The 20,698-nt window shown below is 51.6% G+C and overlaps 1 protein-coding gene across 3 annotated transcripts in view; it reads right to left on the reverse strand.

Annotated features, from left to right (window-relative positions):
- Window positions 1–20,698, reverse strand: part of PIK3R3 (phosphoinositide-3-kinase regulatory subunit 3) — a 178,026-nt gene that overhangs the window by 27,765 nt on the left and 129,563 nt on the right. Inside the window, exon 1 of one of the 3 annotated variants that reach the window (XM_071436651.1) lies at window positions 4,705–5,412. The exons of the other annotated variants lie outside the window; for them this stretch is intronic. Within the exon in view, the coding sequence (XP_071292752.1) occupies window positions 4,705–4,810 (106 nt within the window). The 5' untranslated portion in view covers window positions 4,811–5,412. Of the gene's footprint in view, window positions 1–4,704; window positions 5,413–20,698 lie in introns of those variants that run through there. 3 annotated transcript variants of the gene reach the window in all.

Consider the following 20,698-nt stretch of genomic DNA (forward strand, 5'->3'; position numbering starts at 1 on the left):
ACTGCCCTCGAGCTCAGAACCCTGTGTTTTCCAAATTACAATTACAGTATCGCTCCCCTAAAATAAGGGTTGTCAAATTATACATGAGAATAGAAACTATAATGAATAAATATAGTGTTTCCCTTGAATACTTGGAATACTTATCTTATTCATACACTGGCAGTGCTGCCTAAACTACATAGCCCACAAATTATTGCTCCCCCTGTTTAAATATTGAAAGATGTTGTAGCAATAGCATTGTTATAGCATATGAGGCAAGGCAAAGTACTGCTCTTGAAAAAGACAGCTGGATCAAGTTATAAATGTAGTTAGTCATATTTCAGGGTTCAAACAGGTAGCTTCCATATAGCTTGAGGTCAAAGAGCTATTGTACTATCTGTTCATAGACAGAGCCCATTCTGCATTAGGAAGCCTGCCTTAAACTTGTGGTTTTCTTCATAACCCACACACAGGAAACTAACCTCTAATTTGTAGTTGAGCCAAATATCTTTGCTGACATCTGTATCAGAAATCCCAGCAGACCACTCTTACTGATTTTCATCCAACTGTGACAAAATGTATTCAGTGATTACACATTTTATCACCAACACAACTGATAATGTATCCCAGATCTACAGAGGGAAAGACTTTACTTAGCTCTTCGAAGTTGAAGTGAGGCAATACATAGGTAGCTGTGCTTTAGATACTCTGGTAACTTTTGCAGTCAATTTGACATCCTCTGTTCAAAAACTTCTGGCAGTAACAACTTTTTGCAGACCTGAACCATGTAGTCAAATAAACTAAATTCAACCCAGAACCTATTTTCTTGTCTTTTCACATAGCAAGACCCACAGCAACAACAAACATATGAGTGCACCCCTGACAGTTTCCTAATGCCAGAGCCAGCACATGATGCAGCTACAGCCACAATACTCTAACTTAATCTATCATTGGAAAGTTGAGAAGCTGTTATGTTAGCTATATGCAAGTGATGGCCCCATTTGTGTCTAGATACGGAAAGCTTCTGGTTGCATGTAGTATTATGGGCCATAAAGAGATCCTCCCTCATGCCAGTGATGCATGTAAAAATGCAAAATAAAGTATAAGCAAGAGGAAAAAGCATGAGGTAACAGGAGTCACCCTTCTGGTTGTCACCACTGTGGTGCCTGTGTTAGTTGTACTGCTCTAAATTATGCTTTGTGAGGCTGGCAGAGATGCATCCCTAGTTACACCTCTCTGTTTGGGAAAACTGTCCCAACTCCTATGTTCAGGATGGATTAAAGCTAGCAGAAAGGTTGCAGTTCCTTGTTACCTGACTGCCTCTGCTCAAGTTGAGAAAAAAGTGAGAGACGAGACAGGCGTTACTACTTTTATTTCTGAACTTTAGAGCAAACCTTGTAGCAGAGAGGCTCCAGGACTGCTCTGAACATCCATTTACACCTACAGCCCGAACAGCAAACACAAGCACACTGATAAGCTGGTGCAGGTGCACTGAGGCCTGACAGAAGCTCCGGCTGCGCTGCAGGCTGCCTGCCATCACCAGATTTTATTTCTGCATTATTATTGGGCAAGGCTAAGATGGGTATTAAGAAGGCCTGCCAAGATAAATTAAAGGTCTACCGGCCCTTAACAAGAAACAGTATCCCCACCCTCGGCTCGGAGGTTACGGGTGACACCGCACATTATGTTCACCTTGCTTTTGTCTTCTGCCTCAAGTTTAGACGCAGTAAAATGTAATCAGGGGCAGTCATGCGTGAGCACAGACACTCGGCTCCCGGGATCCGCCAGTGCCCGGTGCTGCGGCACAAAACACAACCGGGGATGTCTCGGCTCAACTTGTGGGAACAAAGGAGCGCTCCGGCTGCCGAGGCAGCGGGGCCGAACACCACTGCTCCCGGGGTCCTGCTGCACACCTCTGCTCTGGGGGTGATGCTGCACACCCCTGCTCCCGGGGTCCTGCTGCACACCCCTGCTCTGGGGGTGATGCTGCTGCACACCTCTGCTCTGGGGGTGATGCTGCTGCACACCCCTGCTCTCTGGGGGTGATGCTGCTGCACACCCCTGCTCTCTGGGGGTGATGCTGCTGCACACCCCTGCTCTCTGGGGGTGATGCTGCTGCACACCCCTGCTCTCTGGGGGTGATGCTGCTGCACACCCCTGCTCTCTGGGGGTGATGCTGCTGCACACCCCTGCTCTCTGGGGGTGATGCTGCTGCACACCCCTGCTCTCTGGGGGTGATGCTGCTGCACACCCCTGCTCTCTGGGGGTGATGCTGCTGCACACCCCTGCTCTCTGGGGGTGATGCTGCTGCACACCCCTGCTCTCTGGGGGTGATGCTGCTGCACACCCCTGCTCTCTGGGGGTGATGCTGCTGCACACCCCTGCTCTCTGGGGGTGATGCTGCTGCACACCCCTGCTCTCTGGGGGTGATGCTGCTGCACACCCCTGCTCTCGGGGGTGATGCTGCTGCACACCCCTGCTCGGGATGCCCCACACCGCCGCTCCCGGGGCAGTGCTGCCACCACTCATCCTCCCAGGAGCTCCGGCCACCGCGCCGGGAACGCTGCACCGAAAAACCTTCACAAATTTTTGTTGGAAGCGGGCCAAGTGGAGCTGTGGTTGTTACCGGGTGCAAAGGCGGTGACTTTATCCCAAGGCACGCCGAGTGTTTAAGCCTTCCAAATAAATTCCTCCACACTCCCCTTAGGGACGACCTATCATCCCAGGCCAGAAAATGCCTTCCCACCCTGCCTCTGGACAGGGAGAAAGCAGAACCCTCCTCTGCCACACTCTCCCTCCCTCCCCCTGCAATTTAAAAGTTGCAGTTCCACGAAATCAGGACATACACATGGGGATTATCCCATGCATCATTTCCAGCTCTGCCTCGTCCAGTTTAAAAATATGAAAGATAAAGTTACTGAACACTTCAGGGATCAGCCTGTAACATGAAGTCCTTTTGCTAACGGGTGTTTGGACTGTGCAGATCCTTGATCCCTGACAAGAGGGCTCCAGTGATGGAAGCATTGGCATTATTAATGATAGAAGAGCTGCTTCGTAATGTAAACTTTTAAAGGCTCTGTGAGAATTTTGCATGGCCAAATTCTTGCAGAAACACTGGAAAGTTGTTTTCTAACCAGTTCATTTTGTCCAGCCCTTTTTAGCAGCCTCCTTGTACTAAGCCATTCAAGGGGCTTTATTTTTTTTTTTAATAAAAGCCCCACACTAATTGCTTTAAGTCACCTACAATGGGACTTGGGTTTTTGTTCATTTGATACAAGCACACACAAATACTTACCTCGTGAATAGTTAAAAATCAAAAGCATTTACAAGAAAGATACCCTTTAAAATTCACAGAAACAAAGTGATTTGACTGAACTTCAGGCTTTCAGGAGTAACATCTAAAAATAGATAGTGTCAGCTATGCAAGAATTTAATGAGTAGTGGCCAGTGCTGTGTGTATGAGAGATCTGTCCAATTTTTAAAGCATCAGAATTACCAAAAGAAGCAAATACAGGTCCTTGAGGTCCAAAAATCTGAGGATGATCACCTCCTCCTGTTTTAATTAAAGTACCACATACCTCCAGAGAGAAAAATACAGCTCACTGTGCTGAAACAAAGAGAATAAACCACACTTGCAGATACATGCCACGATTCAGGCACAGGTTGAAAAGCACATTCTGAAAGTACGTGCCCCATAAAAGACAGCACTTGGAATTGCTTATTGGCTATCAATTTCTCTGCAGGCTAAGACTTTTGGTGTATTTTTTACTGTACCTTCTGGCTGTACAGATCAGAGACCTGAGAAGATAAAGGCCCTTCATTTACCTTACTGCTTCAGCCTGTTTGACTCTTACAGGTATAGATACAGTTTCACCAGTACCCATTTATGCTTACTTTTATTCATTTACCAAAGAAAGACTCAACCTCTCCTCCTCACAAGCCTTCCCTCCCTCTTCAGACACAAAAGAAACTTTCTGCCCCATCTAAAAACTTCAGGCAAGCAAGGGATAATGCATTTCCCCATTTTCAGCACTAGCAATCCATGGAGGGGGGAGGGAATAAAAAGTGAATCAAATCCTTTTGAACAAGGTTATTAAGTGTTATCAAAGTAACTGTGCCTCCAGGGATGGATTCCAGCCCGTTCCCAAGTATTATGCCCCCATCACCAAAACCCAGCGACAGCACACACCTCATCTGTCACTGCTGGAAGAGAGCTGGGGAGAAAAGGGTCTTGGAGACTGTAAAAGCGATTAAACTGGAACTGAATGGAGGTGGGTAAATCACCACCATCAAAGTGTTACAGGCACATTAAGGCACACAGGTGAAGAGGATAATAAAAGCGCTCCTCTAGGAGCGAATACAGCCGAAATATACGCTTTTCAATAAAGGTTTTCAAAAAAGGAGACACGGGAGAGGGGCTGCGAGCAGCTCCCCTCCTCCTGCCTCCTTCCATCTCCCAAAAGGCACCATAAATTGCTCTTCCCTCCCACCTCCCCCACAAAAAAAACCCCCAGTATTAAAATACTTTTGCCCAGGAGACAGCAAGCTCAAGTCCCTGGGAAGTTTACACAAAGTTGAACTACAGATATTAATTTTCACCCCCCCCCCCACCTCCTTTTATTTTAAAAGGGAAAAGTCTGCAGGAGGAGGGAGGGCAGGGATGGACGGCAGTCCCCGACCCGCTGCCAGGGGTGCGGGGCCAGCTCGCAGGCTTCGGCTCCCTACCTGGAGGGTCCATTTCAATGTAAAATATCAGCTCAGTGGAATAGGGCATCATCACTTCCCTCCAGTCCGTGTCATCGCGGTCCATATCCCACAACGTGTTGTACATCGCGACAGCCAAGTCCCGGCAGGGTTAGAAATAAGAGGTTGGATAGCTCGGCTTTTAATCGAGAGGTGGAAAAAAAAATGGGAGGGATAAAAAAAAAAAAGAAAAAAAAAAGGCGAGAAGAATTCACCTCGCTGCAAAATAACACTTCTAAAAAAAAATTTAAAATCGCAAAATTAAACTTAAAAAAAAGCCTCCACGCAAGTCACCTCAGCAGCTGCCCTACAGGAACTAAAGGTAGGTAGCAATATATATAATAATATATAGAGTGCTTCTTTTTGTTAAAAAAGACACCTTTCCACAGAAAAGCCACTTTCCTGAATTCTTTCTAAAAATCGCCGTTTTCGGGGTATTTTTAAAACACAAGCCAAACAAGCTCCCCACAGGAAAGCCGGGGGATGGTGGGAAGCAGCGGATAAAAAGGGGCTATTTCAGTCTCTGGATGAATTCTTTCCGCCGGCGGAGGACGAGAAAGGAGGCAGCGGCGGCGGGCAACAATACGGGCGGGCGCGGAGCCCGAGCGGGGCGGGCGGCGCTGTGCCCGCGGTGCGGAGCGCGCCGGCGGGGCTGGCTGCGCGGGGCTCAGCGGCGGGCGGGCGGCCCGCGGCGGGGCCCGCCGTGCCCTGCTGGCGGCGCTGGGCGGCGGGCGGCGGTGGCGGCGGGCGGCGGGGCCGGGCTCGGAGCGGCCGCGCTCGGTGACATTTTAAGCGGCTCTGAGGGGCCCGGCCGCCGCCACCCGCCTCTTGCCGGGGACCGGGCCACGCCCCCCCGGCGCCAGGGGGGCGGGGCTTCGCGCCGGCTCTTTAACCCCTTGGAGGTGAACGGGGGTGTGTGTGTGCGGGCGCTTCCATGAGGCAGAAAGAGGGGTAGACAAAAAAAACAAAAGACATAAAGAGGAAACGTGCCTCTTCGCGCCAGCGAGGCAGACCCACATAGAAAGCTTAGCATAGAATAAAAGTCTGCTTCCCCCCTTTTCTAACTTTATCCGGCTCGCTTTCGCCACTTTTCTCGACGCTTTTTCGCAGTGCCCCCCCGTGCTGAGGCGCGCAGTGGCGGTGGTAGGTCCCCCGGCTGGCCGGCCGCCAAGGGGCCGCTGCCGCGGAGCACGCGCGGGGGGCGGGGGGAGCGGAGCGCAGTTGCCAGAGCTGCTGCCTTTGTCTGAGGGAGCAGCGAGCGCCGGGATTGGCAGAGGGCTGCGGGCGGCCCAGCCAATCAGCGCGCGGCGGGGCCGGCCGGCTCGATGGCGATTGGCCGCGAGCGCCGGTTACTAAGCTGGACAAAGGAAGGCGAGCGCTGAGGCGAGAGCGGGGTTCGGGGGGCGCGGGGTGAGCCGGCCCCGCATCCCTGCCCCGCACCCGGCCGGGCAACTCCCCGACACCGCCGGCCCCAGCGCTGGCCATGGGGAAACTCCTCCTGCCCACACCGCCGGCGGGGCTGCCCCCGCCCCGAGCCGGTGCGCCGCAGCGCCGGGGCTACCTGGCACCCTGCAGCCCGGGTCGGCCGCCGTGTGGGGATGAGGGAGACCCGCGCACAGGGGACCCTGTGCAGGTAGAGCCGCTGGTCACATCCCCGGCGGGAGCCTGTCCTGGCTGAGCTCTCAGCCGCTGCACTGGCCACAAACACTGGCTCTCCTCCCTCCTCTGCAGGGCCCTGCTGTGTGAGCCACGTAATCTACGTAATAACCTGTCCATCTCAGAGGGCACCGTAACTAGCGAGTGTGACCAGCGAGAAAAACCCGACGCGCTTTCGAGCGACATAACCAGCGGGAAAAAAAAAAAAAACAAAAAAACAAAAAAAACCAAAAAACACCAAAAACCACAGGAAAAGGCACCAAACTGGGTGTCTGTCTGTCACCAGGTTTGGGATAAGTCTGAGCTGCAAACACACCCGAAATGGAACCTCAGCCTGCCTGGCAGGCACATCCCGATGGGCAGCCACAGCCCGCAGGCACCGGCGGGAGGCAGGAGTGCAGCCAGCTCGGCACTCAGCCTCGGTTTTGGCGCGGCGAAGCATCCTTAGAGAAAGGCTGCTGCTGAGAAATTAAGGAAGAGTCCTTTCCCGAGACTCCCGACCAGTGTCAGAGGCACAAGGATGGACAACACCTTGATCTACTGTGGAAATCTCAGGGAAGGTTGGAAAACCCAGCACTGAAGTTGTCTGCTTTATTTGCACTTCAAAGCGTAGAAGAGCAAGTGACGAATAATTTGTCCTGCTCTGGCATTAGGTTGCAGCTCCTGAAAGCACCCTCCTGGCTTTGCTGAACCTTAGGGTGACTGCGACATAGAACAATTGAAAGGCTGTACCCGACTGAAGAGTGTGAGGGAAGATCTGAAGTTTGCTGATGTATCACAACTTCCACAGCAAGCAATTTAGAGCAGCCTGCTCCAGGAAAAGAGCTCCTTGAGGGATGGATGGCTGCAGAAGAGCACAGGGCTTTGATTCAAGTCACTCACTGTACATAAATTAATTTTATAAGCCCATCCACAAACTCTGATTAATCCATGATAACCAGATATGATTCCTTTTTCTAATTTTTAAATTAAATTATTGAGCTGATACCATGTACCAGCTCTGGCTTCTTCAAAGGAAGTGCCCTCCTTGGAAGCACAGCTGGCTCCCCCAGTGAAATTTAACTTTGTGCTTTGTGCCCAAGCCATCAGCTGCACACTGGCAAGGTGTGGGGCATCCCACAAGGGCCAGGCATGAAGTAAATGCTGCTTTGCAGGCCCTGCAGAGCTAAGAACTGGGGCTGTGGTCCCTGTGGCAGCCCCCAAACTTAGATTGGCAGCTGTGGCAGAGAGGGGGAAGGAGGCAGACTCAGGTTGAAATTCATTTTCCCCCTTCCTGCACCTCATTATAAGTTCCACCCACATAAGACCTAATTACTTGGCTTTTATGCTGGCAAAGTGGATTTCATCCTTGCTGTTTCCCATGGTGGTTGCCTTCATTTTCATGGCGGCACTGATGGTTACAGCTTATTGATGTTTTCACTTTAGTGATTTAAAGCAGAATACATTTTGTTATTAGCACTGGTTTCTCTCATTGCTGCTTTAATCAAAGATGCAATTTAAGGCAGAGGATTGTGTGTAATGGTAAACAGTAGGATAATGCCTTGAGAGAACAGAATATTAATGTGTTTTTATTTCTCAAAACTGTGCTTATAATTTACCCAAGATTGCTTGGCTCCCAAAACACACATAGGGGGTGCTCCCTTTCCTACCACACTGCCTGCCCTGCACCAGGGATGAGCATGGTGTGCATGTGTGTGCCCAGGGGGGAGAGGGAGGCACATCTGCTGCCTTACACACTGCTAAACCCCCTCTGCCTGTGCCTCTCCCACAGGCACAAGGTCTGAGCATCAGAGAGCAGAGACAAAACCGGGAGCACACCGAGGGCTCGGGGATGCTCAAGGTCTGGGAGTGCTCCCACTGCCAAAACCTGGCCATGCAAACCCAATACCTCACCCCAAGATGGGAAAAGCTACATTCAAACACTGAAACAAAATAATGGTGATTTGGCAGTGCCTGAGCAGGGGTCAAAGTGCTGGAGGAGGGGACTTGGTGCCCCATGCTACTGACTGACAGGGGGCTGAAAGACAAGAAGCGAGCCCAGTGCCTGCTGCCTTCCCAGCATCCTGACATCCCGTGTCGACGGCTGTGCATTTGCTCACTTTCCTTTCCTTGGATCTGACAATTTGCATTTCAAGGCAAGATTAAATATTGAAGTTTTGAGCGCTTCCATGTGCTTCAGGAGGAGCTGAACAGACCTGCACTGGAACAGACTGAACACAGAAAAGCCATTTGTGCCAAACTGCCTGGTTTCCTCTTTGCCGAGCCATGATAATGTGATATCCGACAGCTGAATGTAGGCCACAACAGGCTTTTATAGTTGGAGGGCTGCAAGAGGGAGGGGGGCTGGATCCACAGTGCTGCCAGCCAAATGCATGAAAATGATCAGAGACTTTTGGGGCAGGCAGGAGACTCCTGGACACTCCTGAGATCCAGATATTAGCTGCACTGTTAGCACAAGCTCAGGGCCTGCTGGAGGGGAGCTTGTAGAAGGTAAAACTGTGTTGACATCAGCAAGGACAACTCCCTGGCCATCAGTAGATGCTACATGAAATTACTGGCCTTTTGCTGCACAGGCACTGGGATTTTTGGATAATGTGCTGTGACCGGTGGCCAGCTTCCCACGGGGGCAGCCACACCTTGCAAGGAACAGCACAAGAACAACCAGTTATGGCAGTTTGGTTTAGTTAACGGATTCTTCCTGCCTCTCAGGAAAATCTTTCCTGTCTCTCTCCTGTTTCTCAGCTCCTGGTGATGAGGAGACGAGGGAAGGCGTGAGGGTTTGTCTGCTTTAGCTCAGATGCTGCTGCTGGGTCTCAGTGTGGCTCAGTACACTGCAGACCAACCCGGGAGCTTGCTGGCAGGAGAAGAGGTGTTGGGAATGGCAGAGGTTCATCCTGCCTTCCTGAACCACGGAGACTGTGCAAGCACCATCTTCCCCTTCAGTTGTACAGTCTGAGCCCCAAAAGTACCACAGAGACCACAAAGCTTTTGCTGCAAGATTAAGAGTATTAATCCCTGCAGGGGTGAAGCAGCTGCAGTTTGCTTCCCCGCATCCTCCAGAACCTTCATGTGAAATGTAATGGGTGTTTTTAACAAGGACTGTGCTTCCTCTCTCTGCTTTATAGTCATTTTATGTCCTAACAGGCTGCAGAACAGTTGCCTCACTCCACCCCAGATGCGGCCACATTTCTGTGGTGAGGAAAAACTCTGGCAAGTGTGCTGAAGTCGGGTGCTTTGGTTTGAAAATTATACATTGCATTAAAAACCTGTATTAAAGAATAATATGCGGTCTGCAAAAGCATTCAAATGAAACACTTCAGTGTTAGGAAGTGTCTTATTTACAGCAGGGAGAGCAGCTTTTGCCCTTTTCCCTCCCCTGTCCGCTGCCTAAGGAAAGAGTTTGAAATAGGGGCTTGTGTCCATAAAGGTCGGAACACAAGGCATGCACATAGAGCTGAGCTTGTGAGGAATCATACATTAGGCATTTCCTAACTTAAAAGCACTTGGCTTTGCATTGTAAACAACATTCTTTTAACATAGGAAATAACATTTAAAAAAAAATAAAGAAAAAGATCTTTTAAATAAATGTCTGCAATGTAGGTTGTTGCAGCTGGACCTAAGGTATTCCTCAGCAAGGCTTGGACTGGCCTTTCCTCACTGCTCCAGAGGCTTCTGCCCAAAAAATTTCAGGAGTAACGGTCTGGGATAGAAGCAGAAAGCTGCTCTCCTGCAAGGGGACAGGAGGTGTGTGTGGCTTTTGTAGCTGGACAGTGGATGCCAACCCCGTGCTCTGCACATGGGTGTCTGGGGTGGACACATCTGCACCTGGAGAGTGCCCGGGGATGGATGAGGGGGTGGGCACGGGGGGGAGGGTGAGGGAAAGGGCACGCTGCACTGAGCTGTGCTGAATTGCTGCTTTGGCAGACAGTACCAGGCCAGCTCTTTAGAAAGTTCACGTTCAGTTATTGTTTTGACAGGCTGCCAAAGTTTTCCTGAGGAATGCAGGCAGCAGAAGGGAAATGGTGATTTTCAAACTTTTTTTTTTATAACTCAGCCAAACCAGAATGGAATTTCATGGGAAAAGTGAAAGGTACATCTCTAGCCTCGGGGCATCTTTGCTGCCAAGTTTCAGGGTCTGGCTACAAACAATGGAGGTGTCGGAGCATCTCCAAAGCGGTGCACCCTTGCACGCACTCACATGTGCTCACGCACACTCACACACACGCTGGAAGCATCTTCTCTAATGGTGACTGCTCCCAGAAAACTGACATTAACCCGCAACGCTTTAAAAAGAGTATGCGCGGTGTAAAAGCAGGCGACAAAGCAGCTGATGAAAGGTTTGCGGCTTGGGAGGACATTTCGGTGCTCTCCCCACCCCGGTCCTGGCGTGCAGCCAGCCATGGGGGCACCGCTGCTCTCCACATGCTCTTCACTAGGTCAGTCCCAGAGCCACGGGGTATTTTTGCAGGTCTCCCTACCCCTAGGAAGGGCAGGAGGTTGCAAGCTCCCCTCCTCCTCCTCCTCCTCCACAGAGGGAGGAGAGCAGCCGGTGAGCCGGGCTCCAGCGCTGCAGCACCCCGGGGTCTGCGGGGCTGTGGAACCGGGCTGGGGAACTGCCAGTTACCTTATATTTTCCAGTACACTAATTTCTCTTGTCATCTTGCCAGTGACAAACAGAGAGAGTTAAACAGAGCAATCCATTAAAGAAGCAGCCTGACAGACCAATTGTTAAGGGTTTCAGCGATCCCCATTTACACTGGCTTGAAAAAAATTTTGCCTCGAGCAGCTCCAATTACAGAATTATCGGACCACACTCTGGTCCCTTTGTGCACTTCGCATCTCTGTCATCGTTCCAGGCCTCTCTCTATTTTGTTGCTTAGAAATGGTGAGCAAAATGGAAGGAGACTTGTAACAAATTCAGAGAAATTAGAGGGAGGATAAAAGAGAGAGAGAAAAGCTCCTTCCCTGATTCTAATGTCCTAAGCCAGGACACTTTTAAAATGTTACACTGTATAGGAATTTAAAATATTTTTCACTTCCTCTATTCATTGCTTTAATGCACTGGAACTACTTGCTTAGATTTCCCCCCACCCCTTCCCCCAAGGAATGTACAATAACCACTCTGTAAATTCCTCAGGTCTGATTTTAAGAGGTACTGTAGAACTTTATTCGTGGAGGAAAGAAATAATCCCAATACCTTCCTGCAGTAACTCTTTTTAATAAACATGGCAGTGTATGTTCTGATCCCAGCCAGTGATGCAAGCAGCAGGAAGAGGAAATCAGCATCACCTCTAGGAAAAGCGAGGTCTCAGGCCTGCTCTGCTGACATCCCACTTGGTGACCTTCAGGCTGGATTGCCAGCATGGGTTTGAAGGTGGCACCATTCCCGGTAAGAGCAATTCTGAAAAGCCCACAGGATTTCCACTTCCGCAAAGCAAAGCTTAAACTCTGTAGATTTGTTATTATTATGAAAAAACCCCAACACAATTTTTTCCCTACCCTAGGATGCACAGCTGAAGGGTTTCCTAACCCTTCACCTTTGGCTGAGTGAAGCATGGCCCCCATGATGCAGCAGCTACGTGACATGGACATTATGCCCCCAACCCAGTGTGGCATCACCTGCTATCTTCCAGCAAAGTCTTCCATTCCTGGCCTCCCAAACACTGATTTTACCATCCCTCTGCCAGTATTATTCTGGTAGCAGTACCCTCATAAGTCCACAACATGTAAGAACATCCTCCCTTTCCTTGCAGCGGAGATCATCTGGTTTTGGAGGGAGGGAAAGTGAACAAAGCCACCCCTGGGCAATGCCAGCGGAGACCGAGATCAACCTTCAGCCCTAATGCACCAGGGAATGCTGGCTTCCCTCTGGCCCAAAACAGAAGGAAGTTTCTCATGGCTGAGTCCCCAGCCCTGCCATGCAAGTTCTTTGCCCCCATCCCTTTCCCTGGGATTTGATGGAACTGACCTATCAATTTCTCTGTGTCCAGGGAACCTCACTGCAGCACATCCATACTTGGAGCTCTGCACAGCTGCAGGAACAGAGACTTCCCACCCCAGACTTTGGGTGGAGATGGAAAGCAGGAGAAAAACTCCCATAACAAACCAGGGAGCTCTCAGGGGTCTCAGGGGTATTGAAAAGTCCTCTCATTTCTTCTTAATCACTTAGGCCAAGAACTCAAGTGTCGGCAGTGTGTTGGCCAGGGTTGTTTTCCTTGCAGTTATCCACATGCAATTCATGCCTTGGAAAATGACCCATTTACCATCATGCATTGTTGCTTAGCTACACATGCTTTCCCTCTAAGTTTTCCCAAATGGAAACATGGCTCTATTTGCTTTGGAGATAATTTTCCCTGGCTTTCTCTGCTTTACAGTAAATAAGCATAAGAAGAAGAACCTCTGAATGCTGAGTGGAGAAATAAAACAAACAACGTGGTGTAGGGTGAGCATTTAAAATCCAGCATGTGAATGCAATGCCTTCCTTTCCCAGCCGAGGTGATGGGCAGGAAGGGTTTGAGCAAAGGCAGCTTGCAGGTCAGGTTCATTAAGACTTTTTTTTGTCTGTCATTTGCATAAAAGTTCTTTCCCTGCTGAAAATTTCCAAACAATTTGGTTGAATAATTCTAGGTTCTCAAGAGAAGAGTACTATTTCCCTGGAGGACAGGTGAGACTTGGGGGCACTGAAGCTCACTCTGTGTCTCTGCTGCCATGCCTGCCTTGTGGAATCCGGGTATCCTCCAGAAACATGCAGGAAAACACCTCCCTTATACCTGCAAACCAGCACACTACTCTGAGCCACTAGCCAAGACTTTATTCATCAAACCCCAAATTTTCTCACGTTCATTAAGTCCTAACTACACTGTTCTAGTGCCTGGTTGAAATAAACAGGGTAGGAGACTTTTTCTCCTTTTGGAGACTTTTTCTCCTTTTGACGCCTCAATCAAAAGTGATCCGCTCAAGATCGGGAAGCTCGGCGGGTCTGCAGTCCCCATCATCTCTCAGAGGGACTCTATGAAAAAGGGTATCTGCGACTTTGTCTACTTAGAAAAGAGCTGGGGATCCAGCCCTTGTGCTGCCAGTAAGGCATGACCCCTATCTCAAGTGACTCTTCTTTTCCACCTCCGGGTCCGGGTTTAAGATGATTTCTCTGGTCAGGGCGAGGGCAACAACAGTTTTCAGCATCTCTGCAGGCTCAGCATTCTGTTCCTCACGTGTAGGCATCACTCTAAGTTCTTAATTCTGCATTGGCTCGTTGTTTTTGGTTTTGTTTTGTTTTTGGTTTTTTTCGGTAAGTTTGACACTTCCCATGGCATGCTGGTCCTGAAGTTATTTTGCATCTTCTGATGCCCCCCCCTCTCCCACGTCTCGTCCCTTCCCCTCGCTGTCTGGGGAGAAGAGCCATTAACTTAGCCCTAGCCAGGGCCTTTACTGATACAAAAAGAGCCATTAATTTCAACGGCTTGTGATTATCATAACAAACAGGTAGCACTTTAGCAGCAACACTCGTCGGACTAGTTTTTGTAACCTTGTTCTCACAAAAAAATTGGTAGATTTTTGTTTATAACATGGTGGGCACAGGCTGGCAGATCAGCCACTGCAGCATGAAGTTCAGCTTCCCAGCACACCGGGTAAATCTTTGGGCCATTTGCTGGAATCCTGAGCCCACCAGTTCCTATGCTGCACAGACATCCTCAAAACATGCAACAAATCCCGAGATTTTGGAAAGCACAAGCTTTACAGCCCATGCACAGAGGGACTGTGTGGCACGTGTTCAGCTGTGTCCCTGGGATCACTGCTCTTGCTCAGCATATGCCTTAAGGCTGAGTTAGTGCTTGTGTCCAGGATTTCCAGATGTCCAGCAGTTTATCTGTTCCTCAAGGATCAGACAAAACTTGCAACATCTTCAGATTTTACTAAGGACAAAGCTTTTGGGTAAAAAGGCAGCCAAGTGTCTCTCACAACACATAGGTTAGTAGAGAACTCAGTGGAAAACCTTTTGTTTCCTGATGCCATGAATGTGCTGGCCATGAGCTCTTTGTGCAGAGCAGACACAGCCGTCAGCTGCCAGAGCTCCCAGGAGCAGGACGCTCTGAAGGGTGAGCTCTGCCCTGCCTTCTGCTGACAAAGCATAAAATCCATATTGTCTCTGAACAGAAAAAGGGGGGAAACAAAGTAAGTCATGTGATGCTGGTTACCAGGCCAAAACACTGAACTGAGGTTTCATACAACAGTTTCCAGAGTGCCAGAAAGTGAAGAGGGATATTGTGCCTATGCAAATCCTGGCTGGTGGGCTGACACCTTCCAAACACTGCACTCTGTGAGAGCGGCCAGCACCTGAAGAAGCACCTTTACTCCTCTGTCGCTCTTATCTTGCTTTGACCAAGTATACACAATAGAGCTTTGTTTTGGGTGATACGTCCCAGATTAACGGCCTCTTAGAAGTGCTTTGAGGATTTAAATGAGTGAAAACAGTAGGAGAGGGAGGGGAAAGGGAGAAAAACTTGCTGCTGCACTACAGGTGGCAAAGTCGGTGGATACTAAACCCACTAAATAAGGAGCTGGGATCTATGTCAGACTGAAAGAAGCAAATGTGTGACCTGGCTCCCTGCCACCAGAGACACCTCATGACAATGTCTCAGTCCTAAAGCAGGAATCCACTTCACTGTCCCCTGTGTCCTTGCAGCAAGGGTGGGGATGCTGTTGCTTGCGGATGCTGCCCAGGTCTGTGGTGTTCCCCACACACCAAGCTCAGGCACCTCATCCTCATGGTACAGCCTCCTGGCCCCATCTCTCTGCAGTGGGTGTGTTTCAGCACAGGCATTTTGGGGAGCCCAGCAGGTATCAGACACTGTGTCCTCTCCTTCCCTTTGCCACTGCATTTCTGCAGCTGAGGCCAAATCCTGCTTCTTGCAATCCTGCCTGCTCTCTTTGGTTGATGGGAGATGCCAGGTCTTTCTTGCCCTGGGTGAAAGGATCACTCTGGCTCAGGCTGGGCACCTGCCTTAGGTCCTGGAGCTGAATCAGGCCAAGGGCAGTTTTCACAAATGGAAATCCCCCTGGTTTTATTGTCTTTGAAGCCTGGAAACACCTGCCTGTTGCTCAGGGAAACAAGGCAGTCAGGATAAGGGTCTGGCAGCACCTCCCCTTTGTTCTGTGTCCTTCCTGGGCACCCTTTGGAGCCCAACCCTGCCAGCACCCTGTGCCCCCCATGGTTGGTTAGGAGTTGGCCGTGTGAAAATCAAACATCAAAGGGCTCTTCCAGCAAGGGCTATTTCCACATCAAATGCCTACCTCCAGTCCTGAGCCACTGGGGAGAGAATTCTTCATAAAAGGAGAGGGAAGATTAATATTATTTTTCAGAAGTATAATGGGAGGTTTCCACTCCCCAAGCACTTCAGAGTTGGTTTTTGCACAAAGCTAGAATAATTTCAACCCCAAAGGAAAAAGAAAAATACATAAGAGGAGGTTAAAAATGCCTGAAAAAATAGTTGGTCTGAATAGAAATGTTCAGGTCACTGTCACTTCAGGGGCTGGGAGAGGCTGCTCCTGGGAGAGCCTGACTTTCCATAGGAATGCATGTCCTCCATCCTCACTCTCAGAGCAGCAAGCTTGTTCTGGATGCCTGCTTGAGCATGGGGAAGCAGGGAGAGCCAAGGACAGGCTGTCAGAACTGCAAACTGGTAAGAAGAGAAAGGAGAGGACGAGGGGTAGAGAAGATGCTGGAAGCACTCTGTTGGGCAAGTGGAACAGGAAAAGCCCGCTGTGAAGTGCAGCCCTCCCTGAGACTCTCCAAGAGAAAGGCGGCACGAATCCGGCCGAGCGACAGGCTGGCAGCGTGCCTGGAGCGTGGCATAGCTGTGCCTTGGAAAGGCACCTGCAGCCTCAGCATCTTCCTCTCACAAACATGCCACAGCATCACGGGGGAACCACAGTCCTGCAGCCTGACAGCCAGTTTCTGCTCTGTGAGCATGAGCCATTGGGCCAGACGGGTGTATGAACAATTATTTGATCATTTCCACTGCAGGAACCAACTTGACAAATACCTCCAATTCACAAGCTTGCAGTCTGCTTCTGAAAAACCAGACCAAGAGCAAGCTTCCACCCTGGAAAATCCCTTGCTTGTGTCTGCTCTGCATCCTTTCCCGTGCTGGGAAAGGTTGGGCCAAATGCAGAAGGCACCACAGAGCTGGCAAAGCTGCTCTGGGGCAGTGTCCCCAGGCTGGTGGGTCAGGGGTGGCAGGGCTTAGCCCCTGGGACATGGTCTGTCCTTGGATGACTTTGTGCCTTGCTTGTTTTCTGCTTCTTGGTCATTCAATAGAATGAAATTTTGCTAGTGTGTACCTCACCTTCCTCTGGACTTGGGGTACAGTCCTTGCAGCTCCAAGCCTCACAGTCTCAGGTGACATGCACCCCTCAGTGATTTTCACTTAAAAGAGGGGTAGGAAGAAACTACTTGTGGATAAGGAAATGCAACATATGATCCTGATGGCTCAGGGAAACTCTGTTGGTTAAACCAAATCTTGCTGTTTCCCAATGCTTGAAGTTACCCATCTGTGAAGAGGGCCAGAGTAGGCATCTTCATCCCATAAATCCCACTTAAGCCCTAAAGAAAATGCTTCAGTGGTGCTTCAGGTTCATCTGCTGGCCACCACAGGGACAAAGGCTTCACACTGTCCCAAGCAAGCAGAAAAATCCCCCAGTCCCTCTGCTGGAGATTGGAACTGATGGCCAGAGGGCAGTGATGGGAGAAAGCAGCAGCAGAAGGTGGCTGGGCAGCAGTTTGTGGGACTGTGCTGGCATCACTTGTGTGCCCCAGTATCCTTCCTCAGCAGCTTTCCTGTGCCCCTGGAGCCCTGGAGCCAAAGCAGGGAGGTGATGGCAAATGCTTCTCCCCTCCCCCAGACACTGCCAGTTACCAGGAGGGTGGGGGAGCCCCGGGACAGTGGCTGTGCGCTGATGCCGGGGTGTGACACCGGCGGGGCAGTGCTGGGAAAGCCAAGGGGAGCGCTGGGAACGGGAGACGCCTGCGGCAGACGCCGGTGCCGGGAGGACACGGCCGGTTCGCTGCCTGCGGGACTGCCCAAAACAACTCGCTCACATTTACTGTAAGCGGCGGCCAGGCCGTCCGTAGCTTGTGGTGAACATACCAGCCCAGCCTGCAGAAAGGGCTGCGGAAGCCAAGCTGGCCCCTTGCCCAGCAGGCTGGAGGAGGGGAGCGGGGGGGCTCTGCAGCCCTGCCCCGGCACAGCACCCTCAGCCCCGCAGGCCCCAGAGCCTCCTTTGGGAACACACGAGCTGGATTTTCTCTTGCCAGGTGCTTTCTGCACCCAGCGTAAGGAGGGGGTGATGCTGTGGATGGAGCCCCCCGTATGATTCCCCTGCCGGGGCGCTGGGGCAGCTGGAGGAACGCAGGGAATTCCTGACTGCGCAGAGGGCCCCCATGAGCGGCACCGCAAAGGGACTCAGAGGCCGGGCTGGGTGCCGCTGGCTGGCAGCCAGCTCATCCCTGGGGCACCTGGGGCCACGGCCGAGCCGGGAAACCCCCCGGCTGCACCCGGCTTCCGGCCTTTGTGAGGGAGCCGGTGGCGGGGCGGTGGCAGCGGGATGGCTGCCATCGTGTCACCCTGGCCCTGTGTGCCTGCAGCCTGAGAGGTGCTGCCGGATGGCGGGACACCATGCAAGGCCTGGCCGAGGGAACTCGCCGTCCCCTCCCACGCAGCTGTGCTGGGAGGGAAATTTCCGACACTGCCGGCTTCCCAGAAGCCAGGGGAGATTTCGTCCCTGGCTCTGCTGTCTCAGCTCACGCGTCTTTCCCAGCTCAGGCTGTGACCCTGGCATGCGAGGCTTAGTGCCAGGGTGTGGGGAGAGACAGAGGGTGGGCAGCCCATCGGGCCAGGCTGTGTGGAGCCAGGCACAGAGCTCCAGCCCTTCCCCTGGCCACTATCCCAGTCAGGCCATCTTTGCCAGTGGGTCCCCTACAGCGCCGTGTGCTGCCCAATGCCAGCCAGCTCAGTGACATCAGCACGTGCCACATCCCTGTCCCCTTGCCCCAAAGCGTCGCACCAAAATCCCCTTTTGAGGCACCATGGCCCCGGCAGTGTTGGGGTCACTGTGCTGGGGGTGCTGTAGGGGTGTGCTGCAGGGCCAAGGAGTTTTGTCTCTCCCCTTCCTGGCATGGATGCAAAGCATCCTGCAAGAGAGTGCCCATCAAGGGAGGGACTCTGCTTGGCAGAGATCTCTGTGGCATGAGCCACAGGGCTGGTGCCTTAGGTGTCCTGGGCCCTGAGGGTCAATGGGCCTGGCCCTGTGCAGGCAGTGGGGAATGTGGCTGCTCCACGGTGGGATGGGGGAGTCAGGGGACACTGGCCATGTATCAGGTGACACTTGGTGTTGGGAGTATGACCATATCCTACAGCAGCCATCCCAACCTTCCCCAGCCACACAGCACTGGCTACGGATATTTTCTGTTCTTACAAGAAATCCAGCTAAAAACAAGGAACTGTTCCAACCAGGTGACTCCTCCAGAGCTTTTTCCTCTGCTCTGTGTTTAAGCAGCAGTGATTTTTGCTCAAGAATGTCCAAATTTTTTCTCTGCATGGGCTCTGATTTTGAGCTCCCAAGCACTGAAGGGCTCCTGGCACCTTCCCATCCCCTGCCTGCCCTGAGTGCAGGGCCTGTTGCCAGAAAAAAAGCTGAGCCTGGGACTTAAATGTCCGGCCCAAACCTGATGTGCCTGAGAAGGAGGAGCACTGACCCTGACCCTCGCAGCCCTCCAGCACCAGCTCGGGCTTAACTCTCTCCTCTGCAGGAAGATTTGAAGCCTTCCAGTTAAATCCGGGAAGGAGTTAGCAAGTCTTTGTGGCAGGCGGATTAGAGGCAGAGGTAAATGCTCCTGCTAAGTGTAATCTGGCTGGTTAAAAGCTCAGCTCAGCCTCTATCCCAGCATTGTCCTTGCTTCTGATAAATACAACAGGCAATTCTGCAAACACAGACTTTTCCTATTGCCACGCAAGGGAGTGGTGAGAACCTGTTGTTCTACCCTTCTCCCCAGGATATCATTAGGATTTATTACCAACCCCCAGTGCCCTCCTTTCTCTGGGATGGGTTGGACACTGGCAGCCTCTGATCCTGCGGGTGCAGCAGGAGGGGGATTACAGCTCGTGGGGCCACAGGTCAGGGCAGGTAAAGGCAGCAGAAGCTCCTGATGCTGGGGAAATGGGACTGGGGGGCAGAACCAAAGCCCTCTTTCTCCCCACAAGACAGGGGTTCCTCCAATCCCATGCCCTGGGGAGCCCTCTGGATGGGATGGGGCAGGAGCTGTGAGGGGATAGGGACTGGGAGGCTGGGAGTTCTGCTCACTGTGGAGTATATAGCAACTCAAAACAGAAATGAGAAATGATCATAACTGTGCAAAACCAGTTTACACTTACTTGATTCTCTCTGAAAAATTCTGGAGCTGGTGGCCCTAAGGGGGCACAAGAGGGTGGCAGGAGCCACTGGCCATGTGGCAGAAGCATCTATCCCTGCTGTTCCCTGCAGGTGACAGGACTCCCTGGGCAGTACTAGCCAGGACCCTGTGTGCCAGCTCCAGGAGTTTGTGGGTGCCCTGGAGAGAGTCCCTTGCTCCCACAAATTGAGGGTGTACAGATGACCTCTTCCAGGGGATTATGGCTGAACTGGGGGGCTTTCCTGGGAAGTATGAGCAGGCAGGGATCAGGGTCTTACCAGGATTAAGGTATTTTCCATGCATTTAAACTAGTTGTCACAAACCTAGAGCTGACCCAGAGCACAGCACCTGGGGGACAGGGGAGAAAAGGGGGGAGAAGCTCATGCCCACCCCAAAACCCACCCCAAGCCTTGCAGGGTGCAGGGGGAAGTTGGTCACAGAGGCTTAGAAGCCCCCAAATCCCCAGAGATGATCTCTGGTCCTCAATTTGCAGAGGTGAGCAGGTGCTGCACAACCCCAGATGCTGATGGAGGAGAGCTTGGGGCGCTCAGGGGGAACAGCAGCAAGTCCCAGGGAGACAGCAGAGCCCTGTGCCATCTCTGGGGCCAGGACAGAGGGGTCCATTGTGGGAGATGTGAGAGCTGGGTGGCTCCAGGAGCTTGGTAACCTTAATCCTCCCTTGGATTAATGCTTAGGGGAGCTGGGGACAGTGTTTAAACCTGCCAGAGTGAGCCCTCGTGTTGAGCACAGCCCTGTAGTGGGGTCGGAGGGGGACAGAGGGCACAGGGTGAGGACAAGAAGAGGTGCAGGCAGTCCTGTGGCCTGGTCTGACATGCAGCCTCAGATTTTGTGGGCATGTGTGCCCTGCCCTTG

Source organism: Agelaius tricolor, unplaced genomic scaffold (genome assembly GCF_023055355.1).
Source record: "Agelaius tricolor isolate 1412-34295 unplaced genomic scaffold, bAgeTri1.0.p SCAF_11, whole genome shotgun sequence".
NCBI lineage: Eukaryota > Metazoa > Chordata > Aves > Passeriformes > Icteridae > Agelaius > Agelaius tricolor.